This window comes from Heteronotia binoei, chromosome 10 (genome assembly GCF_032191835.1).
Source record: "Heteronotia binoei isolate CCM8104 ecotype False Entrance Well chromosome 10, APGP_CSIRO_Hbin_v1, whole genome shotgun sequence".
NCBI classification, from domain to species: Eukaryota; Metazoa; Chordata; class Lepidosauria; order Squamata; family Gekkonidae; genus Heteronotia; species Heteronotia binoei.
The window spans coordinates 78,531,798-78,543,965 of record NC_083232.1 but is presented as its reverse complement, the minus strand read 5'-3'; the positions used below and the strand labels follow the sequence as shown (position 1 = coordinate 78,543,965).

The window sequence follows — 12,168 nt, the reverse complement described above, 5'->3', positions numbered from 1 at the left end:
TAAAAAGCACGTATGGTTAAAATTAATGTAATAAATATTCTATATTTAAAATCTTTTCTGTGATCAAAAAGGGATCATTCTGAACAAACCGCTGCTTCTACAATTTTAGGATCATAATTTAATTGTGTGTTTTAGCTCATTTAAACCAAGTAATATTATTCCCTCTATTTGCAAGACCTGACCAAAGGCTTTTAACAATAGGACGTTTTGAAGACCATTAGTTCTTAGGGTTGCCAAAAATCAGAAGTAGTTTGATGACACAATATTATTCCTTATTAATTTGATGTATTTAAATTTCTTGTAGCTGTTATCCATGATAGAAGTAGTGTGTACTTCATGTATCTGTAGCCTTTTCCTCCTGGTTCTTAACATTTGCTCTATGTATAATAATTACTAAGACAGTTTGAAAAATGTCAGCAAAATTGGAATGGAGTTAACGATACTACTTTCTGCTCTATAAGTTTGTAGTGCTTAATGTTAAAAAAAAAAAGGCCCTTTCCTTACTTATTGTTTCACACAAAGAAAATCAGATGGCACTCAAATTTGTGTAAATTTTAAGAGAATATATTGAAATTGATGTACTAATTTGGAATTTACAAAGAATTAGATGTGTGCCAGTTACTATAAAAGAAAGGATGAGAATCTTGACAGTGCCTAATATATTCTACAGATAGTTCTAATTTACATGTTACAATATATTTAATTCTCTACATGATCAGTTCTGTGGATACCTAAATCCAGATGTTGGAGCCATGAACAGACAAGACAGCTCTTTCATTTTCATTTTATTTTATTTATATCCCGCCCTACCCCACTGAGGCGGGTTCAGGGCGGCTCACAACACAGAAATTCTAACAACAGGATCTAAGAATTAAAATACATAATAATTTACATAAAATCAATCGATCAATGTCAGTGTGCTGTCTTCCAATCTTCCTTCAGAATATTTCAGGGCTGGTCAGTTATAAGCCAATTGGAAGAGGACAGTCTTACAGGCCCTGCAGAACTGTCCAAAGTCCCGCAGGGCTCTGACCTCCTCCGGTAACTGGTTCCACCAGCAAGGGGCTGAGATTGAGAAGGCCCTATCCCTAGTTGACTTCAGCCAGGCCTCCTTTGGCCCAGGGATTACAAGCAGATTTCGAGAGCCGGATCGCAGCACTCTCTGGGGAGCATATGGGAAGAGACAGTCCCTAAGGTAGGCAGGTCCTAGGCCATTTAGGGCTTTAAAGGTAATAACCAGCACCTTGTACCGAACTCGGTATATTATTGGCAGCCAGTGCAGTCCCCGGAGCCCCGGCTGAATGTGCTCCCGTCTAGGGAGCCCTAATAACAGCCAAGCGGCGGCGTTCTGCACTAGCTGCAACTTCCGGGTTCGGCACAGGGGCAGCCCCATGTAGAGGGCATTACAGTAATCCAACCTTGAGGTGACCGTTGCATGGATCACTGTTGCCAGATCGTCCTGCTCCAGGAAAGGAGCCAACTGCCTTGCCCGCATAAGATGAAAGAATGTGGACTTCACAGTGGCTGCTATAGCTCTTTCTATAAAACTGAAAATATTCATGTTTGCAAAAAAAAAATCAGCAAAAAATTGCATTGAATGTTAACCACCCCACACTCACACGTAGAAGCAACATCTGTAGCTTTAAGAAATGAATCCCTTCCACATTGACCATTGTGGGGGTTGCTAGGCAATCACAACAGTACTGCCAGCTTTCAAGCCTTGGATTTTATTTATATTTATAAATTGGATTTATAGCCCTCCCTCCCCTAGTTACAGCCTGTCCTTGCAGGTCCCTCATTCTGTTTGTATAATTACAGAACCTGCTGAAAAGATGAAAATTAGTAAATATATATGATTGAATCAAAATGAGAAACATTCCTGAGCAAAGATATAACTGGTATGTTTGCTAGGAATGGCTCATCTTAGCTTTCAGTTCTCTAGAGTTCATGTACAATTTTTTGGTGATGTCTGAAACTTTGAGTGTTGTCCAAAAGTATCTGTCACCACGTGACATCCCTAGAGTGATGATTTCACTTCCGCATGATGTCATCACACCCCCACCCTGCATACTCCCGGAGAGCTTCCTCCCACCCACCCTGCGCCATTGCCAGGCAAGAACCTGGCAACCCTGTGTCCATCTTTTTACTGCTGTTCTTTTAATACTTTTCCAATACACAATGCGGGATCCCAAACTGAAAACAGTATTTTTATGTCACTAAGGAAAGCTGCTGCTTCCAGTATCTTGTATTGAATCCAAAAGTGCCATAAATGCAAGGAAAGGAACCACTGGTGCTCTTCTGCAAGCCATGCTAGGTCTTGCAGAAAGAGAACATCATTTTTAGATTAGTTTCATTTTTCTTGAGCAGTGCTGTAGCACAAAGTTTTAAACAGTCCTTTTGGTAGTAAACATCCCAGTCTTTTTGTTGATTTCTCCATAAGTTTCTAAAGTGCCCCCAGACTCTTTTCAAATGACATATAATTGCTGCTTTGCATTCAGTTGGAGGCAAATTATAATATCCTCTTCCTACCCTATCTGCTGCAGTCATACCATTTTTAATCTCGTTATTCTTCACATAGTGAATTTGGCCATCCTTTTTCAATTAATAGATATAAGTGTTGTGGCAAGCTCACTATTATCTAATGAAGACAGTAAAACATGCCCAAACAAGACCTTATTTGGAATTCCATTTAAACATCCACTCGGTGGATAGCTGTGTTGGTCTGAAGCAGTAAAACAAAGTTTGAGTCCAGTGGTACCTTTAAGACAACAAAAAATTATTAGCGGTAGAAGCATCTTGACTCTAGCCCTTCCTGGCAATTAACCCCCCCCCCCCTCGCCCTTCCTGGCAATTAACCCCCCCCCTATGTAATGGTTGAGGAAATTCTGTTTCATTGTATCTGAACACGTGTACTTACACATGAAAGCTTATATCTTAAATTAAATTTTATTGGTCTTAAAGGTGCCACTGGACTCAAAAGTTGTTCTGCTTGATTATAGTTCATCTTTTCATCTCCACACCCACATAACTGTCATTTGTCAAGGTTTTTCTGCCCCTTGTATTTTTCACATGTACTTAGATTTTATGTTAATTCTTTAGAAGCTAACTTAAAGCTAAAGAGATCACATTCAGTGTTTATTGTAAGGCACATTTCAACTGATAAAGAAAGAAATATATATTTGTATAAATAGGAGAAGAGTACTTTGTAACTAGTTACATTATTTACTACAATACTGATACAGGTTTCAAAGCATATTGAATTATTTTTAAAAAAAAATCTTCAGAAACTCACTTATGCTAACAAGTAAAATAATAAGCAAATTATATAGTTTGTGTGAAATAAAAGGCATAAGACTTTTTCATGAAATTCTAATAGCACAACTTGTATTAATATATTCAAAAAAAGTTTTTATTTTATCCATTATATAGAATAATAATTTGACCTTTTCAGTTTTATTTGTCCTTAAAAGTTTTCAGTGCAGCCATTTTTTGAAGGTGAAAAACTTCCCCAATGTCAAACTGGTTTTTATACATATTAAATCTGTAAACATGCACTGATCAGTTATGTTTTCCAGTAGAAAACTGGAATCAGTCATTGATGAATTATCAGAGGCTGGGGCAATGGGTCATGAATCCAGCATGGGAAGTAGTTCCAAAAAGCCACATGTGGGAGCCAAAGCCAAAGGTCTTGAGCTTTTTCTGAAGTCCAGAGTGAAGGTATTGGCTTGAAACGGATGCAGAAATTCTGGTGTTGATCACTCTCATGGTTTCTTTTTATCTCTGTTCCTCAGACCTATAGGTCTTAAGTAGTGACAATCTATCCCAGCTAAGAATGAAAGGAAGACTTCAAGCCAGAGGATAGGCTGTACTACACTTGAGAAGGTGACACTCTCATAGTATTTATATTGGGCCTAGTCATGTCAGAAGTTTCATAATGCTTTCCAGTTCAAGATGCTAAACTTGCATAGCCTTAGGCCTTTCCATTTCAGGACTCTCAGGCCAGACTGTACATAATTCCAAGGAACTCACTGGACTAGATCCCCATTCCTTTAGGTCAAGATTTTTTGTGGTTCACACTCCAGAGCTCCTGACCCATCTTATTTTTCTGTATATCCTATCAATCAGATTGAATGTTCTAACTTCTGAGCAGAAGTCAGTTAGTTTTAGAGCTGTTCAAAGCCTGAGAATCTGTAAAACTTGCTTAAAACAGGATTTTAAAATGTATGGCTCATTATATGTGGTTTCAGATCATATACACTTTTTTAGAGATTTACCAGAAATTCAAAGCTGCTGATTATCTGAACCCTTTCCCTTTCTGTGGAAAGTTTTTTAAAAGGGAAGTCCTTGTTTTACATCTTAAAGGGGCACTGATCAAGACATGACATTGCAGCCTCTGAAACAGTTCAGCCTTAATTCATTTTGATCTCAAATTTTGACTAATTAATTCCCCACTTCAGCCCTCCTATAGCACAGGGAACCTTTTTTCTGTCACTGGATTCTCCACGTGTAGTTCTGTTACCTCATCACCTTTTAATTTGTTTACTTTCTGATTTCAGGCACACGGTGAAATCTCGTGATGCCAGTTGAATTTTTGTTAGGTCACATAGCTTTGTCATGCTTAATAACTGATCGATATAATTTGATACTGATTCATTCTTTAAATGCTTTAATTAAGAGTGTAAAGAAACCAATAAATACAATGCAATATGAGTCAACATGCAGTATCTCTGTTACTAAAAGGTAAATTTATCTTGTGAATGGTCTGCGCGATATTCTGAAGAGGGCTTGAGACTTAGATGTGTGCTATGTTTCAGCACATAGGGACATGAGAATCCCTACAGATAAACTGTAAGGGCAGCATACCCTCTTGAGTATTTCCTTTCATCGGGGACATTCCTGTTTTGATCCTAATATTTTTGAACTGTGTATAACTTTTGGAACAGACAGTTGAGCTCTCTTAAATCATCAACTTGCAAAAGATTCCAGCTTTGCATAACTCATTCGTGTTTTTCATAATAGATAGAAAACGTGATGTCCCTCCTGTTTAATTTGTTAACTCCCTCATTGCAGAAAATTTTCAGCACATGTAGAATCAGGCCTGCTTACTATGGCTTATTCTGCGGTAGCACCTTGGTTTTTGTGGCGCTTGTTTGAAAGTACCTCCTGCATAAAAATTGCACTTCCCACATCAGGATTTGTCACCTCAAGGGGGAAGAGTCTGTACCACATCAGACTAAATAGTTTGGATCTAAGGGTTGGGTTTGCTGTGCATTTTGGAAGATCATCCCAGAAATGGCCATGTCATATGATTTGAAGACTTTCCTCTCTCCCATGGCAAGTTCCATGACTGGCAATTTTAGACACTTCTCTGCATGACTGAAATGCATGCATGAATTGCCTCTGAATAAGTCAGCTGAACACAAAAATCTGGTACAAGTCTCTTGAAACTGCTACATAATGGAGATGTGGGATAAGTCCCCTTGTCCCTGTATACAAGCTTTATTAGACTTTTCCCTAAGCTAACTTTCATATACCAGGATGTTTGTATATGAGCATTCACATGTTTGTGAAGAAAAACCTTATTACACATTTTCTAAATTGTTGAATCCAGAAGCACATACGATATGAAAGTCAGTGGCAGTCATTAGTTGTTTATTGGGGGGGGGGGGGAGTATGGGTTTATGTTGGCAAATGCCTACTCAAAAAGGTTTGTCCCTGAGTTTTCTGAGGTAAATTTTCCAATAATTTGGTCATCTCTAATTTAGCTAAGTTCCATGCCTCCTTTGAAGATCTCATGAAATGCATATAATGTAGTGACAGTAAGAACTATTTTATCCTTCAAGTTGCTATAATGTCTCTCACTTTGTAGTTGGAACAGCCCTGATTACTTAAACAATTCCTTTTCTGTTTCACAGGACAAATAGATGATAAACATACCTGTTGAAGCTTGAGAGACTCCATAACTTGCTTGTGCTTACTTCATGCTGTTTTTGATGGCTGCACCATTAAAAACAAATGTATTTCTTTTTGAGTCTGAGGTGGGGAAACTCAGATTGGACAGATGGCATTCAACATAAGAGAATTTGTACAGTTTCTGTCAAGCTGGAATCTCTTCAGAAATACAAACTTTCCTTTATTCTTACAAGAAAAAAACCTTAGCAATAAGTGGGTCCTATGACTGTTTCTAAAATTGTCCATACTGTTTGTTTGTTGAAAGTTAATTGGGTTTTCAGTCTCCTGTATTCAAATAAAGCATCCTTCTGGACTCCCTTGTTCACAGTTGTAATTGAAGTTCCTTTGAGAACGTATCATAGTTTGCTTCCATTCTGTGCAGTACGCTGAGCATCTTTGGCATGTGAAGGTGCCAGTATTATTTATTCCAGGAAGTGCCACGGCAGGTTTCTGGAACACTGATAATACAAGGATCGTGTTCTTGTTTGAAGTAGGAGTTTGGCTTTCCCAGTAAGTGCCTTCCTCTTGTTACAGCTATTCCAATTTGCCTGCTGTCAGAGCTGCCTATTCATTGGAAGTATGAGATTCTGTTGTTGGTGTCCCAGCTGATCATCTGTAAATCTGACAGGCTGGATTGTTGAGCCATGCCTTCCTGATGTGCGTCACAGGGCTGGGTTCTTTTTGCCCAGGGATTAGTCAGGCTGCTTTTGGAAACGCCCTCAGCTGCACCTGTGCTGCTATATTAATGTTTGCCTAGCAGGAAGAATTTTCTTTTCTGCTGCTGCAGCTGCCTCAGCAAGTGCCTCTGGTAAGTTGTAAACAGAACTATTGCTCTCCAGTTAGTATTATCAGCTTTATAATGCCTGTTTTATTGCTGCTGATTTGAAACAATCTCAGAGGGGTTTTTAAAATCAATTAACAGAAATAAATATTGCCATATGTGGGGTGGCCATGACTATTAAAATTATTTGTAGATCAGAACGTATGTGGATAATTCTGAAGCTGTTCAAATTAATTTCTGTGTGTACCCTGTTTATGCACACTAATATTAAAGATGGGATAATGTGGCAGACCATTTCTTAAGCGGTTTGCTTGGTTTTTATTGGCAGCCTGTATGCAAACCCTGCATCTCTGGATTCTGATTACCACCTGTGCTGTTGCAGTAGGAAAGAATCAAGAACAGAAGAACCAAGAGTGCCCTAAGCTCAGCACACAGGTACTCTCCTTTTAAACCAAAAAAGCACAGAGGAAAACTGACAAAGCTCAGTTTCCAAAATTAGCACAATCCAAGCTAGAGCATATTTTTCATTTTTGTAAATGTTGCTTATCTTCCAGAATCCCTAGTTCAATGCAGCCGCAAGTTTAGGGAGTTTTGCAATGTGAAAAATGCTTTACAGTGCAGCCCTAACAACACTTTCCAAGGAGTGAGCCGCACTGAACAAGCCAGTTTAGGATTGCTCTCTTTATACTGTGGCAGTTGGAAAACTGTTCAAGCAACTTAGCTTGATCTTTTTAAGGTCTATTTTTAATATGTAAAGACTCTAGTTTTATTTTTATTGAGTTTGGATGTAAGCTTTTGATAATTAGGTCTGAAAGACATTTTAAGTCCATGCATTATGCCATCAGTTGGTAGAATTTAGCATACCATTAAATAATCTTAAAGCAGCGCAGTGTTACTGTGGCAACTTGGTATGATGATAAAATGTAGTTGTCTTGACAGAAGCAACACAGAATAGAATTTTGAAACTACTCTGCAGCTTTATAACCACTGTCAGACTGAAACCTGTTAGTATTGTGTTCTCTTTATTGATGTTCTATTTATTGGTGGATTATATTACGCATCTTGGTGCATTTTAGAGATGTAAACATAGTAGTTCAAAGGTGAATTAATTGGCACTAACTTCGCTTTCTTCATTAGATATTGCCATCACTGAAAAAAAAAATCTTTATGCACCACATCATTTACAATTGTCTTAGGGCAAATAAGTATTTTTAAAAATGCCTTCCCCTGTTCCCTCTAGATTACACAATTGCTGATGAAGCTTCAGACCTTTAAAGCTTCAGATCTGTGTTTCAGGCTTACAGTGTGCTTTTTTGTTTGTATGTTTGTTGTTTGGCAACATTTCACACAAGTAGAACATCTGGCAGCAGACAAGTGGACGAAGCTATCCAGTTCTGTCTCATTTGCTGTTGTAAGCAAGAGGGTAAGGCTGTGCTGCTAGCTTCCAGAAGCTGCAAAATAGTCTTGACGTGAGGAGCTTAGGGCCTGATCGAAGAGGTCTTGCAGCCCTTAGAGCAGATGGGGGCCAGCAGCAGTTCTGCCCTAAAGCCACACTGAGGATTCTCCGACTCAGTCAAGCAGTGAGGGCAGCTTCCAGCACCAGTGCAAGGGGAGCTGGGAGCACAGTCTTCAGCTTGCCTACTTCTGTATTGCAGAAAATGAGATCAGACTTCTTAATTACATAGCAGATTCAGAAAATACACGATTTTTATGTCATGATGTGTTTATGTTCTGAGCATTACATCTTATATATGACTGGTTCTTACCTGTTATAATGATCCCGTACCACTTTCCCCTTAGATTTCCTGTAATTTGTATTTGGGGTACTGTTCATGAACATCTTTTTTGGTGGGGAGAGAAGTAGTTGAAAAATCCTTTTTGATATAAAGTTCTACCAGCAATAACCTTTCATGCGGTTAGCAAGTTAAAATTAGGCTGTTATTTGGAGGATTTCAAAGCAGGTCTTCATTTTAAGTAGCACTGATAAACAGATCACAAATTTGGCAAAGCAAGTGGGAACTTTATATATACCAGTAGTGTAGGTTTACAGGGCTGTCTGTTTATAAATACACTGCTCTGTTGTTTGTTTTTCCTTAGAAGCCTGTTTCAAGGTGTCTCCAAACAGTGTTCTGTGTAACTGCAGTTGCTAATCCCCCTAGAGAATCATGCTAAATATTACACTTGTGACCAGGAACATTCAAAATGCATAGCCCCTTACAGAAATTACAGATTAGGACTGTGACATCCTCAGCAGTTCTGTCAGGCTTGGATGCTGAAACAATGTATGCATTTGCCCCATTATTCTATCTTTGCATTCATTTTCCCAAGTGAGAAGCCAGGTAGGAAGTTTTTTCCTTGATCAGATGTATTTTTGAAGTTTATTTTAACTGTGAGGATCATATAGCCTTATGCTACCTGATCTTTCTTTCTGAGTGGGTCTTTCTGAACCCTGCTTCTTGAGATTTTAAAATGAAATTTCTAGGGACTGAACATGAAACCTGGGCAAGTAGGAGATGGAAGGCAACATAGCTAATTTTCATAGATGTTAGCCATGCATGGCAATTCTGTGTTTTCTTACTTTTAAGGGCAATTTGGTTCTGTTCTGCTAATTTGTTTCTGTTTCACTGGAACCTACTGGGCTGTCCACTGAAGTAACTTTAAAATACTATAATCTCATTTAAGAATTTAGCCCAGTAAGTGTGTCATGCATTTATATATTACTCCTCTTTAAGCATGCAAGAATAGGCTAGTTCAAGATTTTTGATCCTAAGCAAACTTCTGTAGGGCTGACATTGAATTGCCTGACCTGTTATGATCAAAAATTTCTTTTAAGAACTTTCAGATCCACCCTTTCTTTTGCCATACCCATTCAAAGGAGATAAGTTTCCAAAGTGGAACATTTTCTAGAAAAATTCCCAATGCTGTATTTTTGGTGGAAGAATTTCCACCCCATATATGTAAATGTAGCATGTTTACTTATAGTTGTCCGAGCTGTTCTACAGGTCAGTCATGGGCTAAATATGGAGTATCAGGCATGGACATTCCCAGTGCTTGTAAATGATGTATTTGCTTTCTTTTGCTAACATTTATTTAAATATTTATTTATATAATTTTTTCAGTTAATTCTTGAAGTGAGTGTTGATTTTCAAAAGCTTATAACCCCAAAATCTTGCAGGTCTCTAGGGTTCTTCAGGACTTGAATCTAGCAACACTTTTTTTTAATTTTTTTTTAAATGTACAGCTTGTTGCAAGAGCACTTATACCACACCACTAAATCTTACGTTGATACTTCATACTTGACTATACCACTGACCAGAAACTTAAATTCACTCAGTGGGACTTCTGCCAAGAATATGTGTTTTGGAATCCTGTACAAGATACTTTTAATGCGCCAAAGAGAAAACACTTTCAAACAATGATCATGTACCTGGAATAGGAATTTTATTTGGTAGATTAGGAATGTTTTTTTCCTCCTCAAATTCTTTTGCCTTTTGCTTTTTGTTCTCTTCAAGACCAGCTTCTTATATAAACACTCCCTAGGTGATTTTCATAATAGTGCTTCCATAACGAATGATAGTGCTTTGGTTTTATAGTCTTTCTGACAAATGATCCAGTTTTTCTTAATAAACAAAATAAAACAAAGTAGGCTTGCTTTGTGTAGGTAATAGCTCTAGCATGCTGTTAGTGCCAATAATATTTTATTAGCATCTACTAAGCATTAAAGCTTCATATTCCCTTTTGAGTTTCCATCAGCTCACTTTTTAAATTGTTAAACTTGCATGGACCATTCAGTTGTTCAAACTGCACAAGGAAATGACTTTTCAGCAATCAGATAAGTAGAGTTTAGTATATCTGTGATTTTCTAGGTGATATAACTAGGTGATTTTCAACCACCATAGACAAGCCCAGGATAGTGTGATCTTGTCAGATCTCAGAAGCTAAGTGGGGTCAGCACTTGGATGGGAGACCATCAAAGAAGTCCGGTGTTGTTTTGCAGAGGCAGCCAATGGCAAACCACCACTATTGATTTCTTGCCTTGAAAGCCATAGAGGTTGGTCACAAGTCAGCTGCACCTTGATGGCACTTTCCACCATACATCCTGCAGTGTTGGAGGGGTGTATGGGGATTGTTGTTACTGCCATGCTACAGAGAGCAAGAGTAACTCACTTCACCTAAGATAGTTTTGTAGCTATGTCAGCACATTGCTGTCTCTCTCTCTCCTCTCAAAACCATTATAGTTGTGCATATGTGCAGGACTGAATTTTGGTAAGCTACTGAATTTGTACTGGACAAACAAGTGCCTTGTCATCCTTCCTGAAAGGATGTTAGTAATGTTTACATTGTATTGTAAGTATTATCAGTCACTAATAAGCTCGTCCCAAAGGAATGCTGATTACCTGGATGATATTGGAGAAGAAATAATCACACAGTTGATCTGTACAATTTAAATGGTATTAATCTTGGGGATGGAAAATGAAATGTTTGTTTGTAATCAACAGTCACCTCTCAGGTGACTTGCTGTTTTGTGAGTGCTCTGGGAAGCCTACCTGTTAAATATTCAACTGTTTGTTTGTTTTTCACCTATCTACAGACAAGCCTTTGTGATCTCACCTGGGTTTACCCTATAATTTATCTGAAATTTACCATGTGGTCTCTCAGTGTATCAGTAAAGGTTCATGGGTGTTCTGTAGTCTGTGGGGTTTTGTACCTCAGAGCATAGGAGAGGAGAAAATATACAGATGTCCTCATATTATTATAAATTGAAAATCAGCAACATCTCTGTTTTATAATCTGTCTAATATTTTTGAAGCATCTTGAAAAGTAAAGCATGGTAAAGCAGAGTTCCTTGTCATGCAACTATATACAGTACATATTCAGTCAGTATCTCCCAACATGGAACAACAGCAATTGCATGGTGGTTCACATCCTTACCAAGTAAAAGTTGCCTACAATTATGAGACCCAGTTGTGATGTAGTAGTTAGAATATTGGACTGGGGTCTGGAGGACCTGGGTTCAAATCCCCACTCTGCCATGGAGCTTATTGGGTAACCGGGGGGGGGGGGCAGTCCATCTCACATCCTTATGTAGCTCCTGTGGAGGTTATGAGGGAAGGACAAGGGGACATACATGCTACCTTGAGCTCCTCGGAGAAAGGGCAAGCTAACAAATATACTAGGAAGTACACTGGAAAACAAAGACTTTTCAAGTAAAGTTACTAAAAAAGATGTTGATAACTGTCAGATTGAGAACTCCATTTTCTTACCTGGCTTAGGTAGTTGCATTTTCTTCTAGATTTGTTAGGATTTTTAGCAATGAACCCACACTATTCGCCAAGCCAGCTTTCCACAAAACAGTCTTAATTTATTTACTACTGTATCATTAGTGGCCATATGTTCAAACCGTGAAATGCTCCCATCTTTGCAAAGTTAATATC

The 12,168-nt window shown here is 38.3% G+C and overlaps 1 protein-coding gene across 4 annotated transcripts in view; it reads left to right on the top strand.

Moving 5' to 3' along the window:
- The window catches only part of NT5C3A (5'-nucleotidase, cytosolic IIIA), a 29,492-nt gene that overhangs the window by 9,399 nt on the left and 7,925 nt on the right, over window positions 1–12,168 (top strand). The window contains exons 2-3 of one of the 4 annotated variants that reach the window (XM_060247638.1): window positions 6,487–6,760; window positions 7,062–7,168. The exons of 1 other annotated variant lie outside the window; for it this stretch is intronic. In XM_060247638.1, coding sequence (XP_060103621.1) covers window positions 7,067–7,168 — 102 coding nt within the window. In that variant the 5' untranslated portion in view covers window positions 6,487–6,760; window positions 7,062–7,066. The remainder of the gene's footprint in view (window positions 1–6,486; window positions 6,761–7,061; window positions 7,169–12,168) is intronic. 2 more of the 4 variants (XM_060247639.1, XM_060247640.1) reach the window with 2 other exon arrangements.